At 38.5% G+C, this 20,218-nt stretch overlaps 1 protein-coding gene across 2 annotated transcripts; it reads left to right on the top strand.

Annotated features, from left to right (window-relative positions):
• Positions 1-9,030: 9,030 nt before the first annotated feature.
• LOC110759833 (AMP-dependent synthetase and ligase family protein) lies at positions 9,031-19,898 on the top strand. 2 transcript variants are annotated; one of them, XM_021961972.2, is made up of 15 exons: positions 9,038-10,163; positions 10,609-10,812; positions 11,952-12,671; positions 12,914-13,593; positions 13,739-13,814; positions 13,917-14,003; positions 14,253-14,296; positions 15,595-15,703; positions 15,942-16,001; positions 16,768-16,852; positions 16,978-17,042; positions 17,922-17,981; positions 18,584-18,628; positions 19,395-19,504; positions 19,588-19,898. In XM_021961972.2, exons 1-15 carry the CDS (start codon positions 9,252-9,254, stop codon positions 19,796-19,798), a joined length of 3,468 nt encoding a protein of 1,155 aa, XP_021817664.2. In that variant the 5' UTR covers positions 9,038-9,251; the 3' UTR covers positions 19,799-19,898. The 2 variants fall into 2 exon arrangements, with proteins under 2 accessions (XP_088104529.1, XP_021817664.2); XM_088248403.1 differs by lacking the exons at positions 16,978-17,042; positions 17,922-17,981; positions 18,584-18,628; positions 19,395-19,504; positions 19,588-19,898 and having other exon boundaries at positions 9,031-10,163; positions 15,942-16,018.
• The last annotated feature ends 320 nt before the right edge of the window (positions 19,899-20,218 follow it).

Genomic DNA, 20,218 nt, shown 5'->3' with positions numbered 1-20,218 from the left:
CAACTTTCACCTCTACAAGAACATTCAGAATAGAGCATTGAGCTTGAAGACGTAGAGGACCAGTCCCTAACCAATTATAGCCAAAACCTGATCTTTTGCCCATTTCCCACACGCCACACAAGGCCTTGCTCTAAAGCATGAGCACCAAAAATAATTCATCTCCAAGTACTAGAGCAACCTAAGCTTTTAGATTTCCCACCAATTACCAAATCATGATTTTGTATCTCTCACTAAGCACCCGGGCCCATAAACCGTTGTCTTTCTTCACCAGTCTCCATCTGTTTGTACCTAAAAAAAACTCGGCCGGTAAGGCCGATCAAAGGGGCAGCCTCTCGGCCAAGGTGCCTGCCCAAAAGAGGGCAAACACATCAAGTTGTAGTTCATTTCTCTCGTAGGACAAGGATGAGCTGTGAAGGCGAAACCATCACGGGCATGGTGAGCTTGAACGAAGAAGTTGATAAACCCTCAAATACACAACCAAAGTAGAAAAGTCAAGGGGCATTGTCACGTGTCATTGAGGCCCCACGCTTCATTTAATGAGGCAATGCTCCTAACTACAGCAGAGAACCCACGATCCACGTGACAGAGGAATTTACATTTAATGCACGAGGGAAGAAGGGAAGTGATTGGAGTCAGTATGTGGTGAGTAAAATCAAGATGATTAGGTGCAAAATCTTATGACTTGTGAGGCTAAGTCACCAACCATCAGACTAGAACATTAAATGCTCCTCCAAGGTCCAAGATGCAGAGCCGACGATCAGGGCGGCGGCCGAGATTTATGGGGGTCACACCACCATACTTCACGTTCCCAAATGTTGTGCAGATTACCCACTATCTCTGATCAACCACGTCATGTAGATATCAGCTTTGCCTTCCTCCCAGAGCCTCTTCTATAAATACCAGGCTCCAAATACATTCAAAAGGGTCAACACCAAACACAAGCCTCCAACGGAGCAGATTATGTCTTCCTGTCATTTACCTTCTGTCATTTATCTTCCTGTAATGCACTTTCAATACCCTTACAAGTTGTAGTGACAGCTTGTAGGAAAATCTATTCATCAATATATCATACGACCCTTGACTTTCAAGGCGTCGGAGCACCATCTTTGTTACTTTTCCGTTCATCCCACATATCATACGACCCTTGCTATCCAGCGACGCGCCGGAGCACCGCCTAAAAATCCACCATTCACACCATCATTAACGGCCTTGTAGCTCAGGCCGTGAACCTGACGACCGAGATTAGTTCCACTCTTGGCCATAGTCGCTCTGATTAGAAGTCAGACTCAGACAGGCGCACGCCACATTCATCTATCCATTCACATCACCCTCGAATGCAAGGTGGACCGTGCTGGCACGCCCGCGCACAAACGCACTGCACCAAAGGAGGACGACCCATGTTGAAGCGGATACCCTCGGCCTAGAGCACCAGGGCATGAGATTTGCGGAGATCAACACCATCCAGTTTTTGCAAGTAGAGCTTGATTGACATGCTCCGTCTTCTTCAACCGTAGACTACCTCTATTCTTGGAACAACAAATAGTACTGCAGTTGACACGATGCACTTTCCTTCTTCGATCAGTTGTACCCCAAATAAATGTTAACAGAGTTGAAGGAAGAAGATAGAGAGAGTTCTAGAATATTCATAGAGAGGAATTCAGAGAAAATATTACTTTTGATTTCTGTATTTCTCATTGAATGAATCCAATACACATGGGATTACAGACTTTATACTACAGCAGAAATCACATGGATTATACTAACAATCTAACCATAATGACACATTAGTTAACAACCTTCCAAGCTGACTAACCTTTAGCCAAACATCCCCCCTCAATCTCAGCTGGGCGACCCAGTCTGAGATTGATACAATGCTTTGAGAATACAGGACCATGTAATCCCTTTGTGAAGACATCAGCAACTTGATCATCGGTTGGTATATACTGCACATGAAAATCTTTACGTTGGACATGTTCTCGGATGAAGTGGAAATCAATATCTAAGTGTTTGATTCGTGAATGAAACATTGGATTTGAGCTCAAAGCTAAGGCAGAGAGATTGTCACAGTGAAGTAAAGGAGGCTCAGGCAGAAACTCATACATATCAGCCAACACTTGACGAATCCAAACAACATCAGCTGCTGTATTGGCTAATGCTCGATACTCGGCTTCCGTAGAGCTGCCAAGAAATTGGATTATTTCCAAGAAATACTACAAAGCCAGTAGTTGACCTGCGTGTAAACACATCCCCCGCCCAATCTGCATCGCTAAAAGCGCTAAGTTGCATAGGTCCAGGGGAAAAATTGATGCCAAATTGCAGAGTACCTTGTAGGTATCTCAAGATACGCTTAACCTGAAAGAAGTGAGAATCTGTAGGTGCTGTCATGTATTGGCATACAGAGTTCACAGCAAAAGCAATATCAGGCCTTGTAAAAGTAAGGTACTGCAATGCTCCTACTAATCGGCGATACAATGTTGGATCTTTTAACAAATCACCCTCTGTGCTAAGAACCTGAGAATATGGTTTACAGGGAGTGGAACAAGCTTTACATTGAGTCATACTTGCTTTAGCTAACAACTCCTTGGCATACTTATACTGATTCACAAAGATACCGCCTGAGCTGGGACAAGAAATTTGTAGACCTAAGAAGTAAGTCAACAACCCCAGATCTTTCAATTCAAACAATGAGGACAGATCATCAAAAACCTCTTGAATAAGAGCATCACTTGAACTTGTTAAGATAATATCATCGACATATAAAAGTAAAGCTAGAACATCTGATCCAGTGTGTTTAACAAACAAACTCAGATCTGATTGAGACATTTTGAAACCAAGGGCTGGAAGGTATCCTGTGAACTTAGCATTCCATGCTCTTGGTGCTTGTTTTAACCCATACAGAGATTTCCTTAATCTACAAACAGATTGAGGCTGCTTAGGATCTTCAAACCCTTGAGGTTGTTTCATATACACTTCCTCATCCAAATCTCCATGAAGAAAGACATTTTTAATGTCTAATTGCCTTAACTTCCACCCATGCATGGCTGCCAAGCTAAAAATAATTCAGACAGTAGAGTGGCGCACTACTGGACTAAAAGTTTCTGAGTAGTCAAATTCAGGCTCTTGGCTAAAACCTTGAGCCACCAACCTTGCTTTGTACCTGGCTACAGTCCCATTTGAATTCCTCTTTATCTTGTAGATCCACTTACTACCTACCACATTCTTATTCATTGGATGAGGCACCAATTCCCAAGTTCCTTGCATATGGAGAGCATCGATGTCATCTTGCATGGCTTTAGTCCATTCTGAGGAGTAAGAAGTGACTCGATAACTAGTAGGCTCCTCTAAAGCATCCGACAAACTAGTGCTATAACAATGATAGTCGAAAAAAGGTTTTGGTGTGTGTATCCCAGATTTAGATCTAGTCTGCATAGAATGAGAGTTTGCTGCAGGTAAAGAAGTAGAGGAAGAAGATTCTAAATTCATACTTGGAGAGGCAGGCCTTGAACTTGGTGGTAATAAAACCTCTAACTGATGCTCAGACAGAATAGGCAAAGAAACCTGGGCAGAGGATGTATCAGGAGGAGTTAAAGGAGATGAGATGTTAGGGTCTATGGGAAGAGGAAGACTTGGGGAAGCCAAGATTGAGGGAACTAGAACTGGTGCAGAAGAAGAATTACCCGCTAAAGGTTGAACAAGTAACAAACTTTGATGCCATGATAGGTTGAAAAGGATACACAGTTTCATCATGAACCACATTTCTAGATATAGCCATCTTTCTAGTAAGAACATTATAACAAAGAATGCCCTTATATCCTGTCATATATCCAAGAAACACACATAAAGTACATCGAGGTTGAAGTTTATTGGAATTTGTGGCTCTCAGACAAGGATAAACAACAGTTCCAAATATTCGAAGATGCTGGATATGGGGATTGATGAGCTAAAACCTTACTAGGCATTCGATTGATCAGAAACACCGTATGTGCAATTGCATGAAACCAAAACTGTTGAGGAAGACAAGCTACAGCTAACAAAGTAATCATAGTTTCAACTAAATGTCTATTCTTTCTCTCAACTAGACCATTTTGCTGAGGAGTATAAGGATGTGAAACTTGATGAATAACTCCGTGAGTAAGGAGAAAATCCTTGAATTGAGTACTCATATACTCCCCACCCCCATCACTCTGCAAACACTTAATGGAGGTAGAAAACTGATTCTCAACATAAGCATAAAGATGAGTAAACCTTGTAAAGACCTCAAATTTAGCAAACAGGGGATACAACCAGGTGAAACTAGTGTATTCATCAATGAAAATCACCACATATTGATAACCATCTATGGATTTACAGGGAGAAAGGCCTCATACATCCTGTGAACCCTTTGAAAAGGAAAAGAAGCCTTAACATGGGTAGATGAGAATGGTAATTGGTGCATTTTGCCTTCTCAAACCGTGAGGACAAACATGCATTGGGGAATCTACTAGAATAGGTAAATTGGCAGACTTGAGCATAGTATGAACAATGTCATTGGTAGGATGTCCTAACCTACTGTGCCATGCAGAAGACTTTATTTGCTGACCAAGATATGCTACGGCCTGAGACGGAGAAGAGAGATGGGATGCATTGGGAATTGGATACAATCCATTACTGCTCCTGCCCTTGAGAAGCACTCTCTTGGAAAACTGGTCCTGTATGCAAAAACCATATTGATCAAATAGGATAGAACAATTATTATCGTGGCATACTTGATGCATAGAGAGTAGTTTAACAGTGAGTTGAGGGACATGAAACACATTCGATAGGTTTAATGTAGAAGAAGCATTAGAAACATGTGCATTGCCAATATGCTCAATAGGCAAACCCGCCCCATTTCCAATAGTAACGCAATCTGTAGTACGACATGGAGTGGCAGAGTCCAAATGAGTAACACTTGGCACCATGTGATGACTCGCCCCACTGTCAGCAATCCAAACAGACTCGTTAGAGAAAGGTGCTTGAGTTGTCATGGCTGTGAGTGTAGCAGGAGGAGAAGAGCCTTGGTAGACATAGTTTGAGCGATAATAACAGTCAAGGGCACCGTGACCATGTTTGCCACAAATTTGGCACTCAATAACGGAGGAAGATGCTGAATGTTGTGAGGAAGAGTTCCTGTGGTAACAGTTCACCGCTGTATGTCCACGTTTTTGGTAGATTTGGCACTCAGGGACTACGCCACTTTTGAGGTATCCAGTAGAAGATGAGGGTGAGGCTTGAAAACCACCACCACGATCGAATGAGCGATTGCCAGAAAAATTGCCTTGGCCAGTATGAGAAATATGACCAGAGGAATGGGTTTGCACAGAGTGACCACTATGAGAGGAAAAAGATGCAGATGGAGGTGTAGGAAGAATACTAGCACCAGGATTAGGAACAACAGGTGATGTCCGACTAATCATCGCCACCATTGGTGAATGAATAGATGAAACTCGAGCCTCAGCAGCTTGTTCTGCAGCGAGAAGTTGAGTACGGAAATCCTTAAACAATATTGATGTTTCACGAGCCACAAGGACAGTCTTTATCATGCCATACTCAGAAGGAAGGCCATTGAGCACGGAAATCATGAGATCATCATCCGATACTTGAACACTAGCGATCGCCAACTGATCCTTGATGTGCTTGAGATGAAGGAGGAATTTATCAATGGAGTCTCCACCTTTCTGAGCTGTTTGGAGCTCAGTCTTAAGTTGATTGATTCGAGCTCTAGAGATAGTGGCGTACCGATCTATAAGGCTTAACCAGGCATCACGAGAAGTCTTGCTCCCAATTACATATTCGATGGCATCATCAGACAGCGTCGCAATCAAGAAACTGAGTAAGGCTTTGTCAATCTTTAGCCATTCCTTATACGTTGCGGTGACTTCAGAAGTAACACCTTCTTCGTCCAGAATTGCAAACTTCGACGGAGGAATCACAGATCCATCGAAATAAACAAAAAGATCATGACCTTCAAGGACAGATTCCAGTTGATATCGCCACTTCAAGAAGTTGTCCTCTTGTTGCTTCGATTCAGCTGCATCAAAATGGATTCAGCTGCATCCTCAACTTGTGATACTCGCAAGTGCACGAGCCGTTTGGTAGTATAGCATATGTAAGTGCGAGGTCGATCCCACGAGGATTGGTGATTGAATGATCCAATTTGTTTCCCCTACACAAAATAGAAATGAAAAAGGAAATAAATAAAACAAGAAAAAAAAGAAATAACTCAAGCAAATAAGTTCCCAAGTTCAATTAGATTAACGGATTGATTCTAGCTAAAGTATGATTAAGCCATGGTGTGTGGTCATAACCTTGTGTTCCTAATTCCCTAATTTGATCATTTGTTGTCTAACCTAAAACTAAGCATTAGGAACCCATTAAGCATAGAAGAACAATTTAAACAACCAAGCATGTATCTAATCCCTGTTGTCGAATGTCCATACATACTCTTCTTATTCATAGTTCAATTCGAATTAAAGCATGGTGTCTACTCTTAATTCAAACCAAGATAGCTAACATGCAAGCCTAAATGGTGATCAATCATTCAAACTAGCATATTAACTTATAAGCATAATGAATAAGAACAAAAATCATAATTGAAACTTGGAAACTAATTAAACTTGAATACTTAAGAAAGAATGTACATTACAAATAAAAGTAAAGTAGAACTTGAAAAACTTAAGGAGAATTTCAGCACAAATATTTCATTACAACAATTGAAAACTAGAAAGGAAACTAAGAGAATTTGAGGGAGAGAAGGGAAGGGAGCTCTAGAGAAGTGTTTGAGAGCTCCCCCCCTTGGGGTGTGTTTTGAAGCTTGAAGGCTTCTCTATTTATAGGGCTAAGAGGGAGGAACAACATGATGAAATCCAACACCACCATTCCTCTTTTAATACAACCCATAACTCACACTTCATCTTGTCTATGTTAATGTGGTTGGAATCAATCTCATCCCATAATTCTTTTGCTGCACCTCAAGCATCTTCACATGGGTTCAAAGGTGATCAGTTGTGGCTGCCTTTGCTGCCAACCCATGTGGTTGCCTTTGCTGCCAACCCATGTGGTTGCCTTTTGGTTGCTGAAAAACGAGTTTTCTGAACCAGTCTTGGTGTAGGAAGGCCAGAGGTTTCAAAACGTATCCAATGGTGCTCAAATTTGGATATGTTATACTAGACACCCATTGGAACAACTTCTATGTAGAAAGTATTCCCATCGGAGCAGTAGAAGTGTGCGTTTTGGGCCTTGCAAGTTGGCAGCCGAACAGAGACTGGAATTGACTTCATTTTATTTCTTTGCTTTACATGCATGCACATGCTTTCTCTATAATAACTCCAGCATGTACCAACTTGCTCCTTTAGAATTTCATAGCTGGAATGCCTCCCCACTTCACTCATTATGTTGGATCCAAAGTCAGTTGCAGCATGGGTGAGGCACATGGCTTAAAGGAGGAGATAAGGCTCAAAGCTGGCAGCTGCAAATCCTGCTGAGCAAGGTTGGGTGTTGGACGGGCTGAGCACTCCACAAATGTCCAATTGGGCTGAAATTTGGATATGTTGTAGTAGACACCCATTGGAACAAGTTTCATGAAGATCTTCACCTCATTCGAGCCCCATAGCATGCTGATCCAAGGCCAAGAAGTTGACCTACGAAATTGGGCTGGAAAGGGGTTGTAGCCAAAATGTGTTTGTCTTTAAGCTCATATTCCTCATATGCCAATCAGCCCTTAACATGCATGGATTGCATCAAATGTTATCTCTTGCTATCTTAACCTACAAAACACACAAACATAGGTAAGTGACTCAAAATAAAGAGAAACTAAGCAAAATCACTAAGTAAAGAAGGCATGCAAGTGTATGAAATTATGGACTTATCAAAATAGAAAATGAATTAAAAGCACAAGTTTAACTCAATAACATAACCAAATCATAAGCTAGAAGGGTACAAAATGATATACAATTATGAACCGATCACCTCTTTGAGACAGAGAGTCACCATGCCAAGAAGACCGTCAATTTTCAGAGAAGAAGTCGTCATTGTTGCGGAGAAAACGAAGGAAGCAGAGATTAGGTTTCAGATTGAGAATTTGCAGAAATCAGGTTTCAGATTGGGATAAGGCTGTCAATTTTCAGAGGAAGCAGAGATTAGGTTTCAGATTGTTTCATATTGGGATAGAAGAATCGAAATAGAGAAAGAGCAAACACAGAGAAATAGAAGGAGAGCAATTGGAGAACAAAGAAGGCACAGAGGGATTAGGATCGAACCTAGGCTTTTGATACCATGCTAACAGAGTTGAAGGAAGAAGACAGAGAGAGTTCTAGAATATTCATAGAGAGGAATTCAGAGAAAATATTACTTTTGATTTCTGTATTTCTCATTGAATGAATCCAATACACATGGGATTACAGACTTTATACTACAGCAAAAATCACATGGATTATACTAACAATCTAACCATAATGACACGTCAGCTAACAACCTTCCAAGCTCACTAACCTTTAGCCAAACAATAAAGTTTTTATTCAATCTATCCAACTTCCGACGAACTGTTATAGGTAATTTTACCGTCTGCATAGTATAAACTGGAATAGCAGCAGTAACAGACTGGACTAGAGTCACTCTGCCAGCCATAGAAAGGGATTGAGTCTTCCATGTCGCAAGTCTTCTTTGGACCTTATCAACAATACTCCAATAAGTCCCCTTACTGACTCTTCCATGAACTAGTAGAACACCCAAGTATCTTCCTAAGTCAGTGGTTAAGGAGAACCACATAATTAAGAAACCTTTAGGGCTTTAAATTGGAGGAAATTAAACTCAGAAATCTCGACTCTCAATTTCCACGATTTTTTCCTTGCGATATTTGATAAGTTCCGTGCTTAAGTTGCCAAACTATGGAAATATCAATTCTCCTATGCAATTCCTAACTTTTAGCTAAATCTCGAGTTCTTTTCCTCCATCTAAATGGAAAGTTTGGGTATTTTAGATCTGGTGGGCTGATTCTATGTAGGAAGAATGATAATATGCTGATTCTATGTAGGAAGAATGATAATATGATTTAAAGTCCAACCACTAGAATAAAACCACTTGAAAAAGGTGAAAAACAAATGAAATTGGTTCGGTTGGGTCGAATTTGCATATTTTAAGTTGCAGGCTAAATTGATTCAACCGGATCTAATCGGTCCGATTCTTCCGGTTTTTTGGTCCAAATACCCAGCCCCCAAACATACACACATAATAATATGGTGAGGGATGAAGAGAAATGGTGCGCAGTGAAACCCCAAATGAGAAGCGCACATAAAAACACCCATTGCTGCATTTCCCGCGAGTTCTCCGCAGCAGCGGCCAAGAACGCCAACAAAATCGCCGTCGTGCACACCTCCGGTGGGGCCCTCCTTTCCCCACAACTCCGTACCCGCACCTCCATCGAGGATGCTGCTCCTGCTCCCGTCCGGCGACTCCTTTATGACGGCTACCACTCCTTCACCTACTCCCATCTCTTCTCAGCCGTCGGTTCACTCACCTCCCAGCTCCTCTCCACCCCTAGACTTCCCTGTAATTACAACAAGCCCAGCCGGAGAATCTTCGGCTTATACATGCCGCCCTCGGCGGAGTACATAGTGTCCGTGCTTTCAGTTTTGAGGTGCGGAGAGGCCTTTCTGCCTCTGGACCCTTCGTGGCCCAAACAGAGGCTACTTTCGGTAATCTCGTCGGCCAATGTCGACCTCATCATCGCCTGCACGACGCCGTTCGGGTTCGAATCCGACTCGAATTGGCTACCGGAGGCCTGCGGTCGTCGCGTTTTGTGGTTCTCAATGGAAGAGCGTAAAAATGGAGGGATCGATTGGCATTGGGCTTGCAAATGTGAGAGTGTGAAGGAGAGGCCGTGCTGGTGTTATTTGATGTACACTTCGGGTTCGACTGGGAAGCCGAAAGGTGTGTGTGGAACTGAGCAAGGTCTTTTGAATCGGTTTCTATGGATGCAAGAGTTGTATCCACTGTTTGGAGACGAGGTTTTGTTGTTCAAGACAGGGATAAGCTTTGTTGATCACCTGCAAGAGTTTCTTAGCGCTATTCTCACTGGTTGTACTTTGGTTATACCTCCTTTCAATCACCTTAAGCGCAATGTGTTTTCGCTTGTAGATTTTCTACTGGTACACGGCCTTTCCTTCATGCTTTGTTTAGATTTTTGAGCTCAGATTACAATGGTGAACTAGGATTTGCAACCTTGTTGTTACTGAAATACACCATTGATAATTTGACGAGTCATATAACTAAACAATCAATTATGTTAGGTGACTTCCAATTCCGTAACCGTCTTGCATTCGGCTGGTTTGGCTGAGGAGTTTTAATTTTTAACTAAGAAACTTTTTCAGTATAAACAAATAAAAAAATTCTTGGTGCAACTTCACAATATATCCCATTTAATATTCACACCGTACTTGTTATGCAAACCTTTACTTCTTTTCAAGTACTTTCATATGCTGAAAGCTGATCACAGTTCATTATTTTCAAACAGTAGTTACATTATACTATTGAAGTTACTTATAAGTTGATTCCTTTTATTTTTATTTTTTATAATTTGGAGTTTTCTTGTAGGCTTACTCTGTCAATAGACTTACTGCTGTTCCATCACTTATGAGAACAATACTTCCATCTTTACAAGGTCAAGATGACGAGCAGCTTCCAATGTCATTGGATTTGTTAGTGTTAAGCGGCGAAGTTTTGCCTTTATCCTTATGGGATATGCTCTCCAAGATATTACCGAGGACCACTATTTTGAATTTGTATGGGAGTACTGAGGTTAGAGTTTAGAACTTACTTCGAATTTAACACTATCCGTTTGATTAGATCTCCAACAGATTAGGTCGAATCATATTGTCTGGTTGGACGAATATGAAATTATTTGCATTTCCTTGTTAACTCATTCTGTTTTTTTACTAATTTATATTATCTACTTTGCAAAATTTGACAATCTTACAATTTAGATACTGTCGTGTTTATTATAGAAAAATTCTAGTTTACGTGGCTTGTGTGTTTTTCCCTCTGCCTCATTTTCTTGTGTTGGATTGTAACACTAATCTATACATGTTATTGGAGTGGCACCTTCTGTTTTCGATTTGGCTGTATAAAACTGGCAATGCCTAAATCAGTGCCTGAGATGCTTGCTTGTTGTTTCTAAGGATGCCTTCATAAACACGAATCTGTGCTATCTGGAGTGCAGTTCCTTTGTGGGATATGTGGTGCTTGTATCAGGAAAGAATTTTAAGGTCAAGAAGCACCAGTGATTAGATCGAGTTTTCATTTGGTCAGAACTCTTTGAGTGGAAAGTGGGTGAGGAAATAAGAAGGAAGGCCTGTGATTACACCTTCGGTGGGGGTTGCATCTTGCAATCTCCAAGAAATATAGGTTTTCTAAGCAATTGTTTTGTAAATTTCTCCATAAATATCATACAATTTTTAGATGTATTCCTGCTACATATTGTGGATTGCAGTTTTTCCTACTACTAGGGGTGGAAGGGCTTGTTATAGCATTCTGAAATGCTTTGCCATGTCTTTGATTGTTTTGACTTCTATAGTTGTCATTTCCTCGCAAAAGTTTTGTAATATTTTTACGTTACTGATGATTGTCTGTTTTCAAGTACTCTGAAGTGGGCTCAGTTTGTCACGAGAAAATCCTATATCTATTTGTACATCTTTTGCAGGAACAGTATATCTTCTATTTGATAAATGCTGTGGCATATTCCATGTTGGTCACCTTTTAAATTCTGTAAAGCTTATATTAGGATCGACAAAACTGTTATTAGTCATTTCATTATGTATTATCACTTATACTGATACACTTCCTCATGACATATAAGCTACTTCTATTGCATTTCAATATTAATGGCTAATACATAAATTCCTTCAATAATTGCTAACAGGGAAATTGTTAAATTCTAGGTGTCTGGTGATTGTACATATTTTGATTGCAAGAGATTGCCATTGATTTTGGCGGCAGACCCACTAACAACTGTTCCAATTGGTATGCCTATTGTTAATTGTGACGTCGTACTTATTGGTGGTGATGATGTATCCAATGAGGGAGAAATTTATGTCGCTGGTGTATGCAATTCTTCTGGATACTATTCTGATTCTATAGTTACTCCTTTGGACACTGTAAAGTTGTCTCAAGATTCTGTTTGTTGCAGTTCTGTAAATGGACATAAAAGTCAATATTATTTTCGGACGGGTGATTTTGCTAAACAGCTTCGTAGCGGTGACTTGGTTTTCTTAGGTAGAAAAGACCGTACAATTAAGCTCAATGGGCAGCGTATTGCTTTAGAGGAAATTGAAGATACAGTGAGGGGACATTCAGATGTAATTGATGCTGCTGTAATTTTTCATAAAGTTCAAGGGGAACTTATGCTACTTGTAGCATTTATAATATTAAGAGAGGGAATACCCAAGGAAATATTCAGAGCTACCATCAAAAGTTGGATGGCTGACAAACTTCCATTAGCAATGATTCCTGGCCACATTGTTGTTACTGAATCATTTCCTGTATCTTCTAGTGGAAAAATTAACTATGAGTTGTTGGCAGACTCAGTATTTCTTGCAAAGCATGTCCAAGATGGGCTTGGTGACATTGGGAGCAGCAACCTACTGCAACTAGTAAAAACGGTTTGCTCTTTACCCTCATAATAATATAATCGACCTTTTATTCTTTTCTTATGTTTGCTCGGATTTGTTTTGTTGATTTCACCATTCATTTCTGCATCTATTATGGGAAGGTTTTTTGTGTTTGTGTACATCCCTTGTAGGATGATAAATACTCTATCATATCTAAATTTTGATTATCTTTAAATTCATACTAACTATTTGTTTCTTCATCTAAGATTAATTCCTTTTTAAATTTTCAACAGGCCTTTAGAGATGTTTTAGGTGTTGAAGAGATTTCTGATGATGATGATTTCTTTACTATGGGTGGAAATTCTATTGCTGCTGCACATCTTTCTAATAATATAGGAGTTGATATGCGATTGATATATTGCTTTCCAAGTCCATCCATGCTTTGTACTGCTCTTTTAGAGAGAAAAGAATCATTGAATATAAACGTCAGTAGAGATGCTAAATCAAAGATGAATCTGGAAGGGGGTAAACCAAGTTTTTTTCATGTTCACTCTGACACTCCTGCTGCAGTAAATTTTGATGAGCAGAGGAGATTACTAAGAACTCTTTCTGGAAGAAGTGAAGATAATGCAATTATCTCTAAACGCTTGAAACTGGATTCAAACATAAATGTTGCTGGTGGTAGTAGTCCAGCAAATGGGTATCCATGGAATTCTGTGGCAATATGTGCGTCTTGTTCTTTTAGCCGGTGCAACAAAGTTGTGTATGAAGGTGGGTCCATGGTGAAAGATATTTGTCAAGCAACCTGTTCTGTGATGGTCCCGAAAAGTAGAAATGTTCCTATGCAAGAATCATGGAAAGTTTACATGGGATCATGTGTTGATGCATCACCAATTATTGTTCATAAAGGCCAGGATATCTACTTATTTATTGGATCACACTCACATAAATTTATGTGTGTTAATGCCAGAAGGTAAGGTATATATTGTAGTTTCTGAATACAATCATATTATTGCCATAATTCTTAGAAAATTTCGGATGCATTTAAAGTATTTCTTAACCACTCAGCATGAAATATTTATCTTTCTAGTGTTTTATTGTTACATAATTTGCCCTAGTGGTTCTGTCCAGTGGGAGATAAAACTAGAAGGACGTGTGGAATGCTCAGCAGCAATTCTTAGTGACTTCACACAGGTTGTATTTGAAAAAAATTTTGTGCTTTGAACTTCATAAGTTATCTTTGAATTAGCTCCATGGGGGGCATTTTGATCTTTCTCATGTGGGGTATTGCTTTAGGTTGTAGTTGGATGCTACAGAGGGAAAATATACTTCCTTGATTTTTTGAACGGTAACATCTGTTGGACTTTCCAAACATCTGGTGAGGTAGGATTGTTCTAACCTACTATTGTTGTTTCTTTTATATGTTTTCGTTTTCACTTTTATTTTCCATGTCATTTGTATTATGATTGATTTCACATAATTTCTTACTGCAGGCATATTAGTTATTTTACTTTTCTTATAATTTGAATCTTGATTTAAATTCTGTATATATCTATATGTTAATATATAGATAACCCATGTATTAATTTTTTTTTTATCTGCTGTTATGGTTGATGCATTTATAATTTGAAGGTAAAGTCACAGCCTGTCATAGACAGTCAGAGACAATTGATCTGGTATATTTCTGAGACCTCCTTGCCTTTTTCTTCAAATAATTTGAACAGTGTTTTGCTTACATCAATTGTGCCCACAAACTAACTATTCCATTTATAATGCTAATTGAATCAAAAGATAATTTGTTTCTTGGTTCTGTCTTTTATTCTATCCTTGGCAATCCTTTTTATAAATGCCTTACTAACTATGTATGTTGGACTGGGAAAGTGAACAAACTCGTCAGAAATCTAAGGATCGTAGAGAAATCCTCTCTAGAAGGACCTTGAGTTCTCAAGGGAAGCTAAGAATATACAATATTGATGCAAATCTCCAAATTCTGATAAATGTTTTTAAAATTTGCGTATACAGTCTTTTGAAAGTGTATTGATGATATTGGTGTAAAGGAGACCATAGCATCCTAACCCTTGATTGCTTAGATAGATATTTAATCCTACCCTCCAAAATACTTCAAAACTGACATGACTGTCACATGGCTATTTAAAAGAGACAAGGAGCATAACTAGTTGGCCAAGTAAAATAAAACATCAGGAACTAAATTCCTATCCAAGCAAATCATAAGAAAATAAGAAAACAATTAAAACCCTAGCCAAGTTGGACGGTGGATTGCTGATATGCTACATCAATTGTTCATGTAAACAATATCTGATAAAAAGAATTGAAGAAGGAACTGTTCATTTTAACACTGAGAATCTTAATTCCTGTCTGCAACCTTTTCGGTCGAATGAATATTTGTTTGCATGGAAAGTTCTCTATGCAACTTTATTAGTGAACTGCTAGCATGTCCAAGTAAGCAGTTCGCTTCCAAAAATTTCTGGTCTTGTGTTTTGCGGTAGAAAGATTTCTTTAGTACCTAAGGCTCGGCTGAGGTGCAAAGGGAAGTTGAGTTTGGGATAGTTTATGAAATCTTGTCAGCAAAAGAGGAAAAGAAAGCGGAATATTGTTGGGTAGTGTATACTGCCATATCTCCTTCTTGGCAATGATGTTTGTAGTTTTTGTTTTTGACGTTTCTGTGATTGGACTTCTAACAATGATCATATACTTACAAAGGCGTAGAATTGTTGCAACAATGAAGTTTAGGAACTCTTAGAAAATTATATGGCAGGATGTGGATTTGTGAAGCAATCAAGAGAAAATGGGTGATTGTTATACTCTTTTGTAGTTTCACTACCTGTTTTGAATGGTGAAAAGTTTCTCTTTACTATTTTATTTACAGAACCTACTCTAACTTTGTTTTATTTTTGTTTCTCTTCTGTTGGAAGAGGGGAAAAAAGGAGAATGATCTATGACAAATTTTCTGCAGGTGTGGATCATATGACCATAACTTGTATGCTCTAGATTACAAAAACCATTGCTGTGTATATCAGCTTCCATGTGGTGGGAGTATCTATGGGTCACCTGCAATTGATGAGGTGCGTTGCTAATTTTTTATCCAGGGAAAATCTACTGCAGCATGCTTGGTATATTTTCAGACATTTAATTTTTTTTCCAGTTATAGTATATGAGCTTTTTTCATCTGTAGATAAGTAATGATAAATATAACTGGCCATTCCTGGTAGAGTACTGTACTCTTGTCAGTCAGAAAACTGTGATAATCTGTTGACATCTGCTTGTCAGTAAATGTGATCTTCTTAGTAATTTTTCTTGCAGATGAATAATATACTTTATGTGGCTTCTACGAGTGGCCAAATGACAGCCATATCAATCGCGGTATAACAAATCTCAAGGTTTATCGTGTAGTTATTGCTTGTAATTTTTAAACGGTGAACCTTGTCTTTGTGAGTGGATTTGGAAAACATGCTAAATCAGAGAATTGAAATTTATTCATAGGAAATTGTAAGAAAATTTATTTGCATACCTATAAACAAAGTTTTAGAAGGTAGAATACAGCTACAAATGCACTTACTATTACCTCTGAAGCTACCTTGACTTATCATATTAAATAGCGCTATGACAATGACCTGCATCAATAGTAATTGGTGCCACTCCCTTTCCCTTCATGATTGTTTATATATCATTTTGTTTCTCAAAATCAATGAACATTACAACTTATTCGACAAAAGGGGAATAAAAAGAGTAGGAAAGAAAGTAAAATGGCGGAAAAGGTGGACCTCAAAGTCTCCCCTGTGGCAACAACTGTTAACCTAGTGGTCTGCCATGCCAGCTCCGCTAATTCATTGACCTAATTAATACCCAGATCTAGAATTTATCTAATCATGTGCTCGCATGCTTTACATATCTCAGTTTCTGAGAGGAGTCACAATCTTTTCCCTCAAGTTCATTCCATTCTAGGCCAGATTTAGTGTTCAAATATTAGTACTGGTTCCCATATTAAGGCTGTTGAGCTTATTATGTCCCAACTATCCTTCGTTGCTCAAAAGAAAAGAAAAAATGCATTGTTTTGATTTATTCAAGTTGAATATTGATTTGGCTTGCAAGCTTGTTATTGATTTGGCCAATCTATTTACAAATTCAGGCATTCCCATTTTCTATTCTGTGGCTGCATGAGCTAGAAGCGCCAGTGTTTGGTTCTCTTGCCATCAATGCTCTGAGTGGAAATAGTATGTGCAGTTCATTTGACTGTTTGGCTATGTATCCATCCTTTGTGATATATGAAAGCTCTCTCATTTATCTTAATCATTTGTTATCATGATTTACATTATCTTGTGTGTTTCTTGACTACCAGTTATATGTTGCTTAGTGGACGGTCATGTTCTCGCATTGGATACAAGTGGATCTGTTATTTGGAGGGTACAATTTTATTTAATACTTTATTTACATGTTTTTGCTTAATCCTTCCATAACTTCATTCTCTGGGTGCAACCTTAGTTGAAAGGGGAAATGACTGACCCATAATTTTCTTGCCCTCTAACATTGAATTTTGCAATGTGACTTTTAGACCCGTTTACCTTAACAGAGTAAAGGAGATTTGATAAAGTGCATTAAGTTGTCCATTTTTTGTATTTTCAAGCACAATGATTGAATACATTTCCCTATAAAATAAATTAAAACAATGAAATTAAAATTAAAATCCTCACCTTTCTCTACCAAGATGTATGACCCTCTGACTTTAACCCATCCTTCTGACTTTAACCCATCTAAATCACCGACATTAGTGTGTTATTTTACTTAAAATAAGAATTTAATTTTAATATGAATTTGACTTGACACAAAAAATATATGTTTCCAATTTCCATATATTTCATTATGTATTGCACAAATGATACTTTTATTTTGAACGTTCTGTTTGCATATTTTATGGCTGAATCCACAAGGTATTTTTGAATGAATCTACCAAATGATACTTGTAAGTTGTATGTATTTTATACATCCTATGTATTATTAACTATGAGTCATCTGAAAGAGAAACTCAGTGTATTACGAACCATGAGTCATGAGAAAGAGCAAACTCAAAAACAATTCTTGAATCTAGTGAACAGAGTTTTCCACTACCTCCAAAGTTTTTGCTCCTCTCCAGAAAATGGTCCATACTGAAGTTCTCCGTTAGATTAGATCAAGGATATATAGTGATGCAGCTCTTTGCCTATATGTGGTGTAATCCTCTAACATGTATGTCGTGGTCATTTGCAATTCATAATTCTTTTTCTTTTTGATGATATTATTGAACAGTATAGAACTGCTGGACCTATATTTGCTGGAGCCTGCATGTCTTCTGCTCTTCCTTTTCAGGTATGTAGTATGGAGTGAATGTTCTGTAGCTAATTCATAATTTATTTATCTTTCTTGAGTCTGCTAAACATTCTCCTTGATGGTACGTAAAGCATACCATGGACTTACTGAGAAAAATAAGAAGCGTCTGCAAGCTTAAGTAGTGGGTGTTTTCAGGAACTTCCAAGTTATAGTTGGATTAGCATGAGGCAGGATTATGACAAACCTTGTAATTGTAACCACTGCAACAACCAAATAGAGAAAAGCAATGAAGAGATGAAAAGCCGAGGTCCTGTTAAAATTGATTGATAATCATTATAATTGGACCTGTCTTGATATTGTCAGAATGTTTTTTAAGTGAATGTTCGTAACGTAGAAATGATAGTAAATATTGGCCATGTGCTCTAGTTTTATGTTGTGAAAATATTTGGATATGTGGTCTAATATATTTTCATATACTAATTCCAGATCTGATTAAATAGTTGCTGTATTTTTTAAGTTTTACATGTCAATTCACAGCACCACTTTCCTCAACCACGTGTAGAATTTGCTTAGACCATGTTGAAGGAGCAGTTGTTAAGATATTAAAGATGTTTTTTTGGGTCTTGGTTATGATTCTGCAGGCACTCATATGCTCTCGAGATGGAAGCATCTACTCACTTCAACTGGTAAGGCCCAGCATCTGTTATGGATGAAAATCTGCTCAATTCTATTATATATGTTTTTGTTTGGCATGTGATTTTCATCTAGTAATTGTGAGATAACTACTGTTAGTTTTTCTGTATTGTAATGATTGAATTCCCTATTTTGAATCTTACCTCGTGCTTTAACCATGAAAGTGACGCTTTTTTTTTCCCCTCCATTTTTTGCTAAAAACAATGGAAGAATTTTATCTCTTCTTACAATTTACCTTTTTCTGGATATTATACACTAATTTTAATCACATTTCCAAAATTTAATGGATCACGTGAACTTTAAGTTTGAGATCTAAGTATAATGTCAGAATCAACATAGCTAACGGCATGACTTTTACGTGGTCTTATTCAATGGCTCCGTGATCATTCATACTCCCTCGAAATTCCTATCAAAGAAACTTCCTCATTAGAATTTATAGTAAAGTTATCAATCACACATGAATGGTTTACTTTCTAAGTAGATCAGTTAGTCTTTGCAAGTCAGGTTTGGCCCATCCAACTTCCAGTATCCATCAAGGCGTGCCCTCAACATTCTTCAATCAGGAACAGTAGGAGTAGGAATGTGATTTAACCATTCTGTAATATGATTAAATTTTTCTAATTTGTTCTAGTAGACATTTTGGAAAATAGATTATGGATTGCCATCGTATTCCCAAGATCCTGTTTATAAAAAAAAGAGAGCTTAATTTATTCATATTCAGTTGATTATAACTAACTGCACATGTGATCACTGCTCTAGGAAACGGGAGATTTACTCTGGCAGTACAATGTTAAGGATCCAATAACTTCATCCGCTTATGTGGATGAGCACTTAAGCTTGGTATCTGATCGATCTAACTTGCCAGACAGGTAAAGAACTACAGAAAGCTCATAAAAGACCCCTGAACTTTATCGGATCATTTTCATATTGATCCACAACCTTTTTTTTCCAGGTTGGTTTGTATCTGTTCCAGCTCAGGAAGTGTCTATTTGCTTCGGGTAAAATCGGGTGTCACCAAAGTGGCAAATGAACTGATAGATGTTGTGGAATTTTCCAGACTGGACCTCGCAGGAGATGTATTTTCTTCACCTGTAATGATTGGTGGCAGAATTTTTGTTGGTTGTAGGGATGATTATATACACTGCATTACTGTGAAGGCCTAGGACCAATAGGTTCTGTATATATGGATTGTGTTAAATATGGCTGTGAAGTCATTTTAGGCCGAATAATTTAAAAAGAAAAATCATTTATCAATTTATCTTACACATTTTAGTCATCATCATTATGAAACTAACGAATGAGGGTTAAGAGAGCAGTCTCTGGCGAAGGAGACAAGAGCGAGGCACCGAACATGTTCTATCACCTTCGGTGTCTCCATCCGGGGTGATCGCCAGGATAAGGGGTTAACAAAAATGCACTATATCATACATTAGATGCCCCCGCATAAAACCTGACCAAAAAAATTTGCCACATAAACCAACAAATTAAAAATGTAGAGGTCTTGCCAACCACACCACACTTTGCTGCCCCTAGGCAGGTCGAATTCCGAGCTGGAATTAATTCCACCCTTCGAGTGTGGGGAC

Source organism: Prunus avium, chromosome 2, assembly GCF_965620075.1.
Source record: "Prunus avium chromosome 2, drPruAviu1.hap1.1, whole genome shotgun sequence".
Taxonomy (NCBI): domain Eukaryota; kingdom Viridiplantae; phylum Streptophyta; class Magnoliopsida; order Rosales; family Rosaceae; genus Prunus; species Prunus avium.
Note: the sequence above shows the minus strand (reverse complement) of the source record. Positions and strands in the feature narration are given on the sequence as shown.

Coding starts and splice junctions, on each gene's coding strand:
- LOC110759833 (XM_021961972.2), top strand. CDS start 9,252: ATGGTGAGGGATGAAGAGAAATGGTGCGCAGTGAAACCCCAAATGAGA. Junction 14,004..14,252: donor CTTTCCAAACATCTGGTGAG/GTAGGATTGTTC, acceptor TATAATTTGAAG/GTAAAGTCACAGCCTGTCAT. Junction 18,629..19,394: donor GCATCTACTCACTTCAACTG/GTAAGGCCCAGC, acceptor TCACTGCTCTAG/GAAACGGGAGATTTACTCTG.